This window comes from Trichomycterus rosablanca, chromosome 3, assembly GCF_030014385.1.
Source record: "Trichomycterus rosablanca isolate fTriRos1 chromosome 3, fTriRos1.hap1, whole genome shotgun sequence".
NCBI lineage: Eukaryota > Metazoa > Chordata > Actinopteri > Siluriformes > Trichomycteridae > Trichomycterus > Trichomycterus rosablanca.
In genome coordinates, this window is record NC_085990.1 from 8,092,180 (window position 1) to 8,110,416 (window position 18,237).

Sequence of the window (18,237 nt, forward strand, 5' to 3'; positions counted from 1 at the left end):
TATGAGTAAAGTATCCCAGGGGGTTGCTCTGGTATTTTAAGCAGTTGTTTGAATGTCGCAAGTTTGATGCCATGATGTTCCAGTAAGTTGCTAGTGTTAGCTGTGGTATCAGTGGTACAGTTGTTCAGGTGTTGAACAGTGGTTTTAATGGTATTTCAGGTGATTGCTAGGTGGTTACTTGGTGGTTGTTGAAGTGTTGTTACAATTGCAAGTTATCTCAGGTGGTTGCTAGAGTGATGACAAGCAATTACTATGGTAATTCAGTCAGTCGCCAGGGTGTTGCTAGCTGGGATGCTATGATATCCCAGGTGGTTGATCAGATGTTGCTATATGTGGTTGTTCCACCACCATTTTAAAACATTATTATAGCAAAGACTTTCTGAAAAACATGTTCCTCGAGAACAGTTAGAACAAGTGTAGAACCTGTTCTGAAGGCTAATGGAGTCACAACACCTCACTAAGATCCTTTCGGTCTGTGTTTTTTAAATTTGTTAGCTCTCTGTCTGACTATTGAAGAGTGATTTGGGTTTGAGCTCTCTGGTTCCTTTAGAAAAGCACTTTGTTTCTCTCAAGTTTGTTTCTCTCACAGACTTGTGTTTCACCATGGAAGCTCTGCTTTCTCCTACAGGTTCTGATGGAGGTCACTACAGCACTATGGCTTACACAGTTCCCCCCAGTGATGTGAACGAGCACACAGCACAATTTGATTGGAACCCACGTCCTGAAGACGAAGGTGATGAAGAACCATATAAAACACGGAATTTAAAAGAGCTGCCGCTTCCAATGGGACTGAAAAGAGCAATATGGTACAGCACACAAACAATAACATTCAATTTTCTATTCTTTATTTATCATGGTCAGAGTCACAGTGGGTGCAGCACCGCTCAGAAACAATTGGCACAAAGCAGTAATGGGCATTGGATGGGACACCAATTAATCACAGGGCAACACACACACACACACGTCTGCATTTTGAACCAGTCCATCAATCTTCTGCATTTAAAAGGTACCTTGAGCAGACCTATGCAAATACAGGGAGGACATACCTAATCCCTCACAGACGGTGACCAAAGGCATAGATCAATTATAGATCTGTAACTTTTTAGCAAACATTCTAGCTCCATCATTGTGTTATTATATTGTGAGTAGTTTGACATGTTTTTCCCATGACTAAGTGTTTTTCCTCTATGTATTTTGGTTTCTTCCCGCTAAACATGTAGAATGTCGATTGGCTACTCTAAATTGCTGAATGTGTGATGACCAGCAATATTTGGCACCTGCCTTGCATCCATAACACATCTTTTCATGGCCAAAAGAATGTCAACACGTGACTATAAGCCTGTTGGACATCCCATTCCCAAACCATAAACATTAATACGGTGTTGACCCCTACTTTCCCCTTGCAGATCCAACAGCCTTCACCTTCCATAAGAGTTTGGAGCGTGTCTGTGAGAAGTCTGTGGCGCAGCGGTGAAAAAGTACTCTAGCACACCAGAGTTGGGGTTTCAAATACATCATATCGAATCTCAGCTCTGCCTTTCCGACTGGGCTGGGCGGCTGCATGAACAACGATTGGCTGTTGTTCATAGGGGTAATAAGTCGGATCATAGGTCCTCATAACCGGTGCAACAGTGGCCCCTGCTGGCTGACTGATGGCGCCAGCACAGGGCTGAGGAATGATGCTGATGGGGGTGTGGCCCTTTGTACACAGTGCCCGTCAGTGTATGAACTCGACTCGCGCAGGTAAAAAATGCAATCTGTACTGACTGTACGTGCCGGAGGGGGCGTATCTCAGTCAGAGGCGTCCTCAGTCAGCGGTGAAGGGTTGAATCAGTATAGAGGACACAATCAGGGTAATTGGACATGACTAGATTAGGGGAGAAAAATTGGGGGGAAAAGTGGGAAAAATAGAAAATTCAAAATATATATATATTTAAATTAATCCCAAAGATATTTATTGGGGTTGAGATCAGGACTTCACACCAAACTCATTAAACTATGTCTTTGCGCACAGGGCTACAGTCATGATGCCATTCTTTTTATCATCTACTCTGACTCATTTTTTCTATTTCTCTCTTAGGCAGGTACAGCAGATGAAGATACCTGTTGTGTCTCGTTGGGGGTCTTGGCGTTTTCATCAGTCTAAACTGATTCAGCGTTTTGGTAAAAATGCTGGGGAGGTTTTATCTAAAGTGCAGCTCTGGAGGAGACCAGTGCAGAAGATTGGAGGTAAATAAAAGAATGTCAGTGATCTGAGCAAAGGCTGAGTTTTATAGTAACATTATTCAGGTGACAGTAATGAACACGACTTGTCTGTTATATCTGTGTTGTTTCTGAGCAGGACATTTTGGAGGAGGTGTTCAGTCCTACTTTCTGTTCCTGAGGTTCCTGGTCATTCTTAATTTCCTGTCCTTCCTGCTGATGGCGGGGTTCGTTATCATCCCGAGCATTGTGTTTCACTCAGACATGTCCAGAAATGAATCTCTCCTTCCCTCCATCAACCTCTCAGGTACAAACCCAGGTTTGATATACAGATCAGTTACATGTAAAAAAAAAATGGTTGCTAAGTTACAATAATGCATTTGTTGTTCAGCATGGAGTTTAATCAGACTCTGTAGGAGAATCTGATATTAGGAGATAAATTCTACCCCCTTCACTGCCCTTTGTCTAAAAATTATGAAACTTAATGTGGACAATGTACTATGAAGTAAGAACTGTTGTTATTATTATTGCTATTGTTGTTGTTGTTATAACGGTGCATTGTGGTAACTTATGCTGGATCCAGGGTTTGAATCATCAGGTATCTGCTAGTATTTCTGCTATTGGCACAGTTGGGTGTCTTCATACAGACATGATTGGCTATGTTGGGTACGGCCCAGTGACGAATTGGTGTCCTTCTCTTGGGTGTTACTGCATTATAGCTAGTGATTCCAGGGTAACAGGCCCACAGCGTACCTAGAGACCAATAATGGTTGAGTGTCAAAGCCTGGATTCAAACCCTAAAGCTTCTGATGGTAGACCAGATCTCTAGGCAATGAGCTACATCTGCCTTTGTATATCATGTTTGATCATTCAAAAGAGGGTGGGGCAATCACATTTTCACACCAGCTGTGAGTGCACCTCACACCGTGATGTGTACTGTTCTTCCTCCTGTGTAGTGTGTACATTGTTACATTTACATGATATATTTATAACAGTGTTATCAGTACTAAGCTGTTCATAATCAGCTGTTTAACGTTAATGATCAATGGCCATTACTTCCGTCAAGATATCTGGTCCAAAGATCACCATGGTAACAGTGTTTACAACATCATACAGTGTGTGGTGCAAAATCAGATCAATTAATTCTGTAACAGGGCTGGAACATGCCTCGTTACAGAGAGCTTGAGGCGGATCCCCACACACCTGTGAGAAGGGAAATAGAACCCATTTGCAGGTAGAACAATACTGGGACTAAAAACTCACTAACAAAAAGGGGGGCAACTGCAAAGGAATAAGCAGCCAAATGAATACAAACAAACTATCAGGAAAGACATAAAAAGATCTGAAACCCACAGAAGAGAAAGTGGATAGAAAAGGGATAGTGCAGAAATGGGAACTGGATGTCATGATATGACAAGACCAGCTCTTGAAAACAGAACAGACAGGGAACTGTCCAAACCTCAAGAACCAATACTGTGTGGAACTGTGTATACCAGTGGATTCAAGGGTGTATTCAGTTCCAGAAAAGAGACTCCCAGTTTGGTTCCCTCATGAGGCCCAACATACTGAGACACTGGGGCAAGTTCCCAGAGAAAAAAAAATTCTGGCAACCCAGACTGGGTGCCAGACTTGACTGGAGCAAGCACCATAACCTCAAAAAACAACAAGTGTGCCGACAAAAGAGCTGGCAAATACGACAGGAGCCATGATATAGGAAACCTTCCATCTGAAGCGACTTAACGCACCATACGCTGGTGCCTGTTAATCAAGAGAGATAAGAAGAGAAAGAAAGCACAGGTGATTGTCAACTTAGAGACAGTGAAAGATCAACATGCTGCTGTGCTTCAGTGCCCCCAACTGCTGGCCAAACTAGGCCACACAGAGGGAAAAAGTTGGGACATAAATAAGTAAATATATAAGTTGAGAAGGTTACACATAACATTTATTTTCTTCTGCTGCAGGTGTGGAGGTGTGTGTTCAATACGACCCTTATCCTGAACCTCTCACCATTTATTTCACCTACTTCCTGGATCTGCTGTCAGGAACGGTAAGAAACAAAGCATACTCAAACCTGACTCAGCTGGCAAAAAGGACCAAATGTTAGCACATGCTCCAGCTGACACGTCTGAAGCTATCGGGCTCTACTTTTGACTAGCTACACTCAGAGCTTCTAGTATTGTTCCACTACTCATGCAGGTGCTTTGATTAGAGTACAGGAGTCACTGTTGCACAGACAATAAGGTGGTATCCCACCTCTTTCAGATGCACCCAATTGTGTCTGTAGAGCACCCAACCAGGCCAGTGGCACCACTGACACTTGAACCTGGGTCTCAGTATTTGTAAGTTAGCACAATAGACTACTGAGCACCAGTGTCTGAGAGAAGGGAAGCCGTATGGGACTTTACCTTCTTGCTGCTGCAACAGTCACTCCTAGTGTCTGGTCAAGGTACCGGCTTGAGCACTGGAAGACTACAGAGAGAATAGTGTGGTTCACTGTACATTCTGAGACTCTATATAAGGCACCATCACCCCAGATTGTGGAAAGATGCAAGTGACAGCTTCACACTTTCCAGAGAATGGGTGCAAGCCTGTAACCCTCCACGCCCTGTAGGCAGAGGTCACAAGAGTGAAAAGTCCAAAGTAAATAAATCGAAATTTGGTGGAAGAGGAAAAAGATCAAAGTTCTTGTGTAAAAGATATTAGATATTAAGCTTCCAAGGTCGAGTGTGTTCCTGTAGATAAATCACTCCCTGCTGCAGCCTTCAGAATGGTTAGAGGAAGGTGCTTGGTGATGGTGCATTATATTTAATGTCCCTGTTCCCGTTTCTCAGGGTTTTATGGAGTACTCGTACCTGTTTTATGGGTTTTATAATAACACAGAGATCATGAGTGTTGGGTTCTCCTACAACATCCCACTGGCCTACTTGCTCACTGCTGCCTTCTACTTCTTGTTCTGCCTCGTCTGCATCATAGTTCGGTCAGTAAAATTTATATCAAATAATTGTGATAATAATATATAATAATTTCATAATCATTTTCATGCCTTTTTACTGCTTTATCCTGGTTAGGGCCATAATAATAACACCATGGCATCCATCTAGCAACATTCTAAAAACCACTTAAAATCATAAAATCAATTGTTCCTTAGGGCGATCAAAGGGCGAAAGGGAAGAAATTTTTCTATCACGTTCAACCAGTGTTAAACTAGCTGTGACTGTTCTGGACAGTCTGTCTTGCCTCCGAATATCGTAGTCCAATCAGCGTCGAGTTGTGTTCTGTACAGTACCGCCCCTTTTGGGTGATTTCAGTCTGACTGAAAATCACCCGGATTGCTCTGATAGACTCTCATGTTAAGGAACTTTTTTTTCGAACTGTAGGCACTGCAATACAATCTGTATAGGTTCTGGAAGGGCTCACACTTACGTGCTTGCGTCACACGTAACCTGGTGTAGCGATAATTGGAGCAGCTAGCGACCTCGTCAACATGACTACTATTACCTCAGGATCTGTTGCACCTAAAATAAAATGCTATCTTATGAAGACTGAATTAAATTGTTAGGGTGAAGGCTTTACTTTCAATGATTAATTTTATTTTATGATTAATGGTAAAGCTGGACCCTCTCCATGTTCAAAGTTATTTGTGAGGGTAAACTGACAGATGACTTAAGATGTTAATTGTTTAAGCTTTAATTTACCCATTGCACGGGTCACCTTGGCCATCATCGCAACAATTGCCCCCCTGAGAGATTTGGCAGGAGCCGCCACTGCTTAAAATACCAGAGCAAACACCTGGAACACTTTATTCATTTTATTTTAATGTTGTCATTTTTATCAACTGCTTTGTCTTGGTCAGGGCCACAGTGAGCTGCTTTCCCTGGAATCAATGCAGTAACACACCCTAGAAAGTCTGCCTATCTATCGGTCTGTTACAGTAGCCCACCATCACTTAGATCAAGATTCAAATCTCAACTGTGCTATCGACCGGCTGGGTGTCTACACAAACATGATTTGCTATGTATGAGGGCCATGGCCAAAATTCTGTGAGGGATTGGTTTTCTCTCCATGGTATTCCTCCTGTTTAGACAGTGTTTCCCGGTGAAACCAGACCCACTACGACTACCTGGATAAAGCCTTTAATAAAAATGAAAATAAAATATAAAGTGATTAAATTAATGCTGATTATGTGGGCAAATATTTCTTGATTGATCATTAAAATTTCATGGTTTGAACATTTCATAATGAACGTGTAATCCCAATGCTTCACTGGCAGATGCCACAATGTTCTGACTGCTGAATCACTTACAACCAAATGAAACATCTCATCAATTATTTATTCAAATCATAGATTGATGTCCATTATATAAATAAAAATATATAATTAATTAATGGTTATGAAAACTTGACTGAATGTCTTTGGTTGGCAGGATGGGAGGCCTGGCGCGGGTCGTCATAGGGATGGACAAAGGTAGATTTGGAGGGTACAGTGCTCTGATTTTTACGGGATGGGATCACGGCATCGAGGGAGATCGAGCCATCAAGATGAAACAGAACAACCTGCGATACCAACTACAGGTGAGCAGAGGGAAATATGAATTGCATCATGCCCAGCGGTCTATAAATTCTATACATTTATTCTATTCTGTTTCTGTCTGTGTCAGGTGGATCTGGAGGAGGAGAGGATTAAACAAAAAAACGCCTCTCTGACTCTTTCTCAGGCTTTAGCTCTTTATTCTCTCCGAGTTTTCCTCAGTCTCGTAGTTCTGGCGCTGATCGTGGGAGCGTTCTTTGGAATCGCCGCTGCAACCCAGTACAGCCAGGTAAAAGTATTTCACAGTAAATGTCTTATTGGCCGCTCAGGTGGCGCAGCGGTAAAAACACACGCTGGAACCAGAGCTGGGATCTCGAATACATTGTATCGAATCTCAGCTCTGCCTGCCGGCTAAGGCTGAGCGGCCACATGAACAGCGATTGGCCTGTTGTTCAGATATGGGCGGGACTAAGCCGGATGGGGTCTCTCTCTCTCATGACTGGTGCAATTACGACTGCTGGCTGATTGATGGCGCCTGCACAGAGATGAGAAAGAGTGCTCTCCGGGTGTGTCTCTCCGTACACAACGCTGAGCTGCACTGCACTCGTCAAAGTGTAGGTGATAAGATGCATACGGCATGCTGCCCACGTGTCGGAGGGGGCATGGGTTAGCTTTGTTCTCCTCAATTAAAGCAGGGATCGGCATTGGTGGAGAGGAAGCGTGACGCAATCGAGCAATTGGACACACTAAAAAGGGAGAAAAGGGGAGTAAATGCAAAAAGAATATATATATATATATATATATAATATATATTGAAAAAAAGGAAATGTCTCATTTATTAAAGCAGGTTCTATACCAGATAAACAATGGTCCAAGTCGAAACATTAGGACAGATACTCACCCATCTAAGAGTCCTTTACTCAGGGCCAGTGGTCAGGGCAGAACGGACAGGATATTAAAATGCCCAGAACTCTTTGGCTAATAAAATGTTGTATCATTTTTAGTCACCAGTTGACACCTCCTCAACATTTAGAGGAGCTTGTGAACATTTGAGGCTATTTTAGGTATTCTTAGTACACATGGACAGTTTGTTTTGTTGTTTTGTATGTTTTATTAGGATTGTAACATCATGTTTTACACACTTTGGTTACATTCACGACAGGAACGGTAGTTACTCATTACACGAGATTCATCAGTTCACACAAGGTTATATCGAACACAGTCATGGACAATTTAGTATCTCCAATTCACCTCACTTGCATGTCTTTAGACTGTGGAAGGAAACCGGAGCACCCGGAGGAAACCCACACAGACACGGGGAGAACATGCAAACTTCACACAAAAGAACCCAGACCCCCCCACCTGGGGATTGACCCAGGACCTTCTTGCTGTGAGGCGACAGTGCTACCCACTTAGCCACCGTGGCACCCCAGTACACATGGACAGCAAAATGGTTTTAAGCAGGAACAAAACGCAAGCAAAAATGTTGAGATGTAATCAGTAAACCTTGCTCTCTTTTTTAGTCAGAGCAGCGGACGGGCATTGTGGGATTGCTGCTGGAGTATCTGCCCTCCATCGTTATCACCGCTATTAATTTCGTGGTTCCGTTCCTGTGTGATCAGATCGCTTTGCTGGAGAAATATTCACCCAGTACCACTGTGATCCTCGCCCTGCTTCGGTACATTCCTTCTCATTACACAAGCAACAACACTAGTAGTAAGCTAGCATTACTTCTCCAAACTTGTTCACAGTTGTCTTGGTAGCCTGTCACCATTCTATTTGAGATCTGGGGAAGGTTGATGATTTTTTTTTTAGTTTGAATGGTGCTAAAATCTAGCAGCCCCACCCCAGCATCAGATGAGTTTCATCCACACCACAATAAATGTTTAGAAATAAACATACCATTTTATTGGAAGTGTTGGGCTGCTCTTCCTGATGGCTAGCAGAGCGTTTGGCTCCAATTCAGTGTTCTTCACTTTTTTTTGTCCTGTCCAAAGGTGTACTACAGTACATTCCACCTAAAAAGAGCATTTTAATTTTAACCACATTGTTCTGACTGTGAGAAACCATGTCACTTTTCACTCATATCTCATCTGCTGATTCTTATGCCTAGTTCACACTACACGACTTTTGCCCTAATTTTCGCTCGGCGACTGGTCAGCGCTAGATTTGCCGGCTCGGGAGCAACTTGGCGTTTGCTCAGCGATTGAAACTCGGCTCTCGATCGTTATGTGTGAACTACTCAACAACTCGATCTGACCGAATCGAGATTTTTAGCATGTCAGATATCTGCTCTGAGTTGGCCGACTGGCAGTGAGTGCTGTGTCAAACAGCCAATGAGAACACAAGATACGGTGTCAGGGGAGGTGTGTAAAAGGTGGTACAGGGGCTTAAAATAGTTTATATCAGAATACACCGGCACAAGCACAAGTTTTACAGTATTTCGGACCTTATTGTTCTCCACAATACATCAACTCTGAATTGCAAAAAATATGTATTAACCTCCAACTCACTATAGAACAATCCAAGCAAAATCCACTTAGATTCATTTATTTTTCCTCTATGTTTTTATGCTGCACATCAGAGCACAAACTTTGATCGCTCGCTACTTGTTGACGTGCAATTTTGGACATTGTATCATTAAACCTTTCATCACTTCTCGCATTTGTTTTGTGACAAAACGCTACCAGAGTAGCTCGCCTGCGATTCCAGTTGGTAATAGATGGTGTAGTGTGAAACCCCCTATCACCGATCAGTCGTGTAGTGTGAAATACACTCACTATAGAACAATCCAAAAAGACTCCAGAAAGACTCCCGATTACAAGAGATCCAGTTGTGTAGTGTGAACTGTACAGCGACCTGACGACTTGGAAAGTCGTGTAGTGTGAACTTGGCATTGGGGTGCATTCAAATGAGAAGTGTTTTGCACCAAGCACTGAACAAAGCGGCAATTGACACAGAGGCTCACGGTGAGCAGACTGGAGTACTCTTATCTGAATCCGCCCTTAGGGCACATTTACATAAAAAGTGGCAAAACCGCTTTTGCGCTGGTTGTGCCATTGTTTACGTTGGGTTATCAAACAGTTTGTCTCATTAAAGGCCCTTTGAAAAGGTCAGAGGCAAAATGGGTCAAAGTTTAATCAGATGAACTTTGAGCACCGCAGCAAGCGGAAAAATTGCAATCATAACGCAGCCAGTGATTGCTGCTCAGGGAAGCACAGTGGCAAACTGTTCAAATGCAATTTCCTGTATCCTGTTTGCTACTTATTGTGTAACTAAACTACTCCAGTTGCAGTAATTATACACAATGTTCAGTAAAGTAATGTGCAGTTTGAACGACGCCTTTAGGAGCTATAGATCAGTGTACACAATCCAACTTTTTGTTTCTTTCTAATAAGTGTTTGTTTTCACCCACATGTGAAACAAAACTAAATTACACCTTCTCCAAACTCTGGACTTAGTCTTCAAACATCTGATCAGTTGTATTACTTGTAGCTCCTACTTGGTTGCTATGAAAAATCTGCTGACACGGTGGTTCTTTGTGAGCCAGATCGGACATTCATGTCTCAGCTCATTATAACCATAGAGACAAAATCTGATCTACAAACAAATCAAAACAGAATTCAGGATACGTTTTCTCTTAAACCTTCTGAATGTCAGTCATTACCATTACAATGTACCTATAAAACATCACAATACAAGTTAGAATTTATTATTAGCAGTGTTTGCATGTTTCTTTTGAATAACTGTATTATATAATTATGTTCTGGTACTGGTTCCAGTGCGGTGTTCCTGCGGCTAGTGAGTTTAGCTGTACTGCTGTACACTCTGTGGAAACAAATCACATGTAACGGAAACACAAACACACACGACTGTTCAACCTGCAGCTACAACTACACAAAATATCAGGTAACTACACACAACAACACACAACTACACACAATATATACAACTAAACACAATATCAGGTAACTACACACAACATATACAACTACACACAATATCAGGTAACTACACAACATATACAACTACACACAATATATACAACTAAACACAATATCAGGTAACTACACACAACATATACAACTACACACAATATCAGGTAACTACACAACATATACAACTACACACAATATATACAACTAAACACAATATCAGGTAACTACACACAACATATACAACTACACACAATATCAGGTAACTACACAACATATACAACTACACAAAATATCAGGTAACTACACACAACAACACACAACTACACACAATATATACAACTAAACACAATATCAGGTAACTACACACAACATATACAACTACATACAATTACACACAACATATACAGTACAACTACACACAATATCATGCAACTACACACAACATATACAACTACACACAATATCAGGTAACTACACAACATATACAACTACACACAACATATACAACTACACACAATATCAGGTAACTACAAACCACATATACAACTACACACAACTACAAACCACAAATACAACTACACACAACTACAAACCACATATACAACTACACACAATATCAGGTAACTACACACAACATATACAACTACACACAATAATAGGTAACTACACACAACATATACAACTACACACAATATATACAACTAAACACAATATTAGGTAACTACACTCAACATATACAACTACACACAACTACACACAACATATACAACTACACACAATATCATGTAACTACACACAACATATACAACTACACACAACATATACAACTAAACACAATATGAGGTAAATACACACAACATACACAACTACACACAACATATACAACTACACACAATATCAGGTAACTACACACAACATATACAACTACACACAACACATACAACTAAACACAATATCAGGTAACTACACACAACATATACAACTACACACAACATATACAACTACACACAATATCAGGTAACTACACACAACATATACAACTACACACAACATGCAGCTACACACAACACATACAACTAAACACAATATCAGGTAACTACACACAACATATACAACTACACACAACTACACACAACATATACAACTACACACAACATGCAGCTACACACAACACATACAACTAAACACAGTATCAGGTAACTACATACAACATATACAACCAAACACAGTATCAGGTAACTACAAATACTATTAATATCTAGACACAATATGGGGGAACAAATATAGATATACTATATATAGATATACATAAACTGTATGTATGTATATGTGTGTGTGTAAATATATATGTGTGTGTGTGTATACTGTATATAGATATACTTGCACATATCGTTGTGTTGTAACACTGTGTTGTAACATTTACAGTGCTGGGAAACACGTGTTGGACAGGAAATGTACAAACTCACTCTGTTCGACTTTCTGATTACCATTGCTGTGATGATCCTTGTGGAGTTTCCACGCAGGTCTGTATATCTATGGCTTTGTCGGAGTGTCCACACTACCTGTTTTATTAGTTAAAAACAGCAAAACTCATTCTTTGTGATGTATAGAAGACCAAACGTACTAAGCAGAGTGTCAGTGTTCATACCTATATATGATTGTTTGTGGATTCCAGGATGAGTCACTGAGCCCTTGGAGAAATATTAGCAAGTCAGCCACTCCTGGGTACATTTACCACTGCATGTCAAATGCAATCAGGAAGAGTGATTATTTTTTAACACCACTGCATATCGGTGTGTGTGTGTGTGTGTGTGTGTGTGTGTGTGTGTTACAGGTTAGTGGTGGACCACTGTTCGTGTAAGCTGGTTCAGCTGGTGGGTCGTCAGGAGTTTGTGGTGGCATCCAATGTGCTGGCGCTGGTGTACAGTCAGACTGTAGTTTGGAGTGGTGCCCTGTTCTGTCCCATCCTGCCCTTCATCAATACCATCAAATTCATCATCATCTTCTACTGCAAAAAGGTCTGAATCAGAGTAATCAATCAAGTCATTTACTATATGGCCAAAAGTATGTGGACACCTGGCCATAAGCTTGTTGGACATCCCGGCCATAAGCTTGTTGGACATCCCATTCTGTGGAAATGTTCTAACAGCCTTCACTTTCACAGGAAGGCCAGCATCATGACTCAGCTGCTCCAAGCCTAGTTCTCTAGCCACCCCAAGTGCATAATTTCTACTCTGATAATTGGCTGATCTGAATAGATAACTGGGTAATTTATTGGCTCATGCAGGTAAGCTTGCCTCTTCAGGGCTGTGTACAAGCTGTCCCAGGCTCATTACAACAGTATTTACTTCCAAAAATATAATGTTTGGGTGGGGTGATGCCCTAGCGAAACACTCCTGTATAAATATGTATATTACAGGGCATTTAGGTGATGCAGCAGTTTTACACTGGCCCACTACCACTGAGATGTAAGTTTAAATCTCATTAGTGCTATGGGTCGATCAGTCAACACAGACATGATTGGCTATTTTTGGAGGGGGCACTGTGTCCAGGGTATTTCTGACTTGTGCCCAGTGTTTCCCGTGTCACCAGACCTGCTGCAACCCCGACCAGGATAAAGCGGTTGATGAAAATGAAAAGAAATAATAATGTATAGTATAGAACAGTCTGTTTCTCTGCATTTGACTGAATTTCATATTGTTCTTCAGGTCACTCTGTTCCAGAACTGTCGTCCAGCTCTAAAAACGTTTCGTTCCACCACCTCCAACTTCTTCTTTTTCCTGGTTCTTTTGTTTGGCTGGATTCTCTCCAGTGTGGTGCTCATTTACAGTGTGGCCAAGTAAGAGAACCACTCACGCAAAACTTTACTTAAATACATAAATCATTGTACTTTTGATAAGATAACATGGCCAAAAGCATGTGGACAACTCTTTGTATTGTTAAGTTTACATTTTTGCCACACCAATGCAAAAAATTAATGAATGCATAATTGCTAACAACTAGCAAGGTCCATAAAGACATAATTGATCAAGTTTGGCATAGAGCAACTCCAGTGACCTGAACAAATCTCTGACTTTAACCCTACTTTTGTGATGAATTGGAATGTTGATTATGAGTCAGCCCCTCTCATTATGATCTGGAGGAAATCAACTTGTCGTCTTGTTAAAATGTCCTGATTTTGATTCTTGGTAGATTAGATTAAATTCCAATCTAATGTGTCCCTATAAATATTTATTATCATCATCATTATATTCTGTGCAGTATTCATCCATCCTATGGTTGTGGTCCGTTCCGTTTCTCCTCATCAATGTGGAGCATCGTTCCTGATTCTATCTATCCTTTAACTAACACCACCACGGAATTTCTCTTCTACGTGGGCTCTCAGGCCTTCTCCATTCCTCTGTTCATCTGCTCCTGGTGAGAAACATCACTACAACTTAATATTCACTCTTTAATTTACATTTACAGAAGCCAATATTTTACATACACTTGGAAATAACATGCAGTTCATGGCATTTCTGGGATTGTAATTGTTTTTTGCACTAGTCTGTGAAATTCTGTTAAAAGTTTATTATGGGATTTTGACAATTGTCTGGATCAAATTGTGCAGACAGCAACATTTTTTACATACAAAAGTTTTGATTTGTAATCGTGGAATCGTTGGTCTCTTTGTCAAGGTTGGAAAGAAAATTGCTTTGTCTGATTTTCCAGCAGCACAGCGACCCAAAACAGACATCAGAACTGGTTTTGGGATAAATTAATTAGGCTCAACTATAAAGTTACTAAATTGCCTTCACAAGTCCTGACCACAACCTTAAATATTTGGACTCTAGTGAAATGTCAATTCTGTGCCAAAAATGGTTGAACTCAACCAATTATGTGAAGTTGAGGGATCAGAAACCGAGAGTTCCGACCCAGCGAATTTTCAGAAAATCCTTCATAAGCTCCTTCATAAGAACTTGAATATGGAAGAGTTGTTTAAATAAAGAAGTTTGTGTTTCAATCATTAAGGCATAGAAAAAATTTTGTTTAAATCCAGTGACCTACTGTACATGACATGCACATCCCTTACAAGTGTATGTAAATATGACACTACCATGCTGTTAATGCTGTGTCTATATACTTTTGGCCCTAGTTTACATAGATGACTGTGTGGTTGTTGTGGTGTGGTGCTGATTTGAATGTTTATGTGTGTTGTTTGCAGTGTGTTGTTGTGTTATGTAGCAGCTTTGGCCTCAGTTTATGGTAAAACTGTGGATCTGCTGAAGAAGCAACACAGACTGGTGAGTATGAACCTCAATCCCACAATGCACCTCATCACATCAGTATTTCTAAGATTTAGCGTGGAACTTAGTGTGGCTCTTCATACACGATATGGCTTTGTGTGGGAACCCAAGTGGTCGCAGATTGGACATGAAGGTGTAGAAGGAGTGTCTTTGATCAGATGGGGGATTGTGCAATTAGCATGACTTCAAGCTACACAAATATTATTCATTTGCTTGCATTAGCATATTTCAACCACAAAGGTCCTTTGAGCAACGCGGGTGAAGAAGCCTGTCGCTAAAGGAGCTGCCCAGTGCTGCCACAGTCTCATGCAGTGGGTGATCAGTGTTCTCCATTAAGGATGACAGCTTGGCCATCATCCTTCTCTCCCCCACTGCTTCCACCAAGTCCAGGGTGCATCCCAGGACAGAACTCCCAGCAGATAACTCCATAGAAAATGGCTGATGCCACCACCGAATCATAAAAGAGTTGAGAAGGTCCCCCTGTATTCCAAAAGACCGGAGCGTCCTCAACAAATACAGTCTGCTTTGGCCCTTCTTGTACAAGGCCTGTGTATTGTCCGACCAGTCCAGTTTATTGTTAAGGTGAACACCCAGGTACCTATAGGAGTTAACAATCTCGATATTCCGTCCCTGGATGCTCACCGGCTTCAATGGATGTGGTTTTGACCTTCGAAAGTCCACCACCAGCTCTTTTGTCTTGCTGGTGATGATCTCGAGGTAATTCTGTCCACACCAGTCTACAAAGTTCTTGGTAAGTTCCCTATACTCACTGTCGTCTCCATCCAGGATGTAGCCAACAACAGCCGAGTCATTGGAGAACTTCTGAAGGTGACAGGTTGCTGTATTGTAGGTGAAGTCCGCGGTGTAGAGGGTGAAGAGGAATGGGGCCAGGACTGTCCCCTGTGGAGCCCCAGTGCTGCAGAGGATTGTGTCCGAAACACAGTCCCTTAAGCCACACAAACTTTGGTCTGTTTGTTAAGTAGTCCATTGTCCATGTGGCGAGTTGATGATCCACCCCTGCAATCTCCAACTTGTTCCTCAGTATAGTGGGCCTGATGGTGTTGAATGCACTAGAAAGATTGAAGAACATGATCCTCACAGTGCTTCCTGCCCTGTCAAGATGAGAGAGGGATCTTTGAAGAAGGTAGATGATTGCATCATCCACCCCAATGCCTGGCTGGTAGGCAAACTGTAACGGATCCATCACTGGTTTAACCAGTGGGCGGAGATAGTCCAGAACAAGTCTCTCCATGGCCTTCATCAGATGGGAGGTCAGTGCCACTGGTGTATATCCATTTAAATCAATGGGATGTGCAGTCTTGGGTATGGGCACTAAACATGATGTCTTTCAGAGGACTGGAACTCGCTCCTGTTTCAGGCTTAGGTTAAGATGACCTGGACTGTCCCACACAGCTGGTCTGCACAGTGTCTCAGAAGCCCGGGTGGATGCCGTCAGGGCCAGCAGCCTTCCTCACCTTCATCTTCCTCAGTTCCCTCCTCACTTGATCACTGGTGAACGATAGAGAAGAGCAGGCTTGGGTGCTGGGTGCTGAAGGTGGAGGTGTGAAGCATCGAACTGTGGTGGGTGAAGGTTGCAGTGAAGATGAACAAAGGAGTTGAGAGTTGGGTGTTAATAGCCCAGGGGTAGGCATTAGCCTGATCAAGTCTGTTAAAGAATGTGTTGAGGTCGTTTGCCCACTGTAAGTCTCCTACAGACTGTCTGTTGGATTCCTTAAGTCCCGAAATTGTTCTTAGGCCCCTCCAGACTCCATTCACATTATTCTGCTGCAGCTGGTCCTCCATCCATGCTGCATGATGATGTAACTCATACTGATTATCACTGTGGGTTTTTACAGGAAGGACGAGATAAACAGTTCCTGGTTAGACAGATTAAAGAAGCGAGTGCAGAGGTCTGTGAAAACGAGCGAGAACATCTGTCCCCAGTGAGAGAGAGACGGAGACCGAGAGACACCGAACCAAACTGGGAAGAACATTACAATCCTGCATTTGAACCAGATGAAGAACAAACCAAACCAACCAGAGCTTTCTACTCAGAGGAATTTCAGAATTATGGAGCTTATTAAATCAGTCAGTGGGACTTTAAACTATTTTTTGGTGAGCTTCCCCCAGTTCAACACCTTGGTCCAAAAACCATCCCCAATACAAAACATGGGCACACAGAACACAATACTCAACACAAAACTTGCAACTATACAAAGAGAACAAGACACACTCTTTAAAATATCAATTTATTTATTTAATGTACAAGGTTATCCAACACCCATATCACCTTTGTGGAAAAGAAAGTGTCCCCTTGGTTACTCAGCTAACCAGTTCAACTGAGGATTAAGCAAACGCTGCTAAATGAACACAGAACCATACCGTCAAATAGTCACCTTAAACGTTCTACAGGAACACTATGCCGTGAACTAAAAACATTCCTGAAAAGCTGAGCGGAAAAAAGTTTGAGTATATCAGCCTGGAATATGTAACTAGACCATTTATATGGCTCCAGGACTACACCGAACAACAGTGAGAGCCACAATTTGCAGATTGAGTAAACTTGAAATCTGAAATGGGCAAATACTTTTCCACACCACTGTATATGTGTGGGGTCTCAATAAAAAAAAAAAAAAGAACTATTTTAGTATGTGGACACCTGATTTTGATCATGAGCTTGTTGGACATCCCATCCCAAAACCATGGGCATTATCACAGATCCCCAGAATGGAAAAGTGTCTTTCCCAAAGCGCTACCAGAAACTTGAAACCATATACTTTATTTGATGGAAACGATTTAATACACCTGGTAACAACGAGTGTGGCTAAAACACCTGAGCTCAATAATTTAAGTGGGTGTTCACATACTTATGGCCAAATAGTGTAGGTCAGAGTGCAATATTATAGTTTCTATATAGTTTTATGATAAATCTGTTATTGTGTTTATATGTACAGAATGAAACAGTTCCTCTACAGCAGCTCATGAGCAAACTGGAATGTTTCAATGGTTTAATCACTGTGGACTGTAATAGAACATGTTAAACTCAGTGCTGTAATTTAGTGTCTATGTAACATGTTATACAATTGTGTGTAAATAAAGTGTCAGATAAAGATGTGATGAATAATAGAGGATTTTTTTTGTGTTGCATTTCGTTATCAGTTTACATTTTCAATCACAAATTGTACAAATTGCACACATCAATCTCAGATCATTGAGAACTTTTTTAGAGCTGCTTCACTTCACAAATAATCAAAGCTCAAGTGACGAAACTGCAACAGCTAAT

At 41.5% G+C, this 18,237-nt stretch overlaps 1 protein-coding gene across 1 annotated transcript; it reads left to right on the forward strand.

Annotated features, from left to right (window-relative positions):
- The first annotated feature begins 603 nt into the window (after nt 1-603).
- On the forward strand, nt 604-18,047 carry tmc4 (transmembrane channel-like 4). Its single transcript, XM_062991580.1, has 15 exons — nt 604-806; nt 2,081-2,229; nt 2,342-2,509; nt 4,164-4,249; nt 5,034-5,179; nt 6,627-6,774; nt 6,861-7,019; nt 8,254-8,408; nt 10,513-10,639; nt 12,094-12,191; nt 12,503-12,686; nt 13,377-13,507; nt 13,930-14,085; nt 14,873-14,951; nt 16,811-18,047. The coding sequence occupies exons 1-15, from the start codon at nt 604-606 to the stop codon at nt 17,036-17,038; spliced, it is 2,217 nt and encodes a 738-aa protein (XP_062847650.1). The 3' UTR covers nt 17,039-18,047.
- Nucleotides 18,048-18,237: the final 190 nt, after the last annotated feature.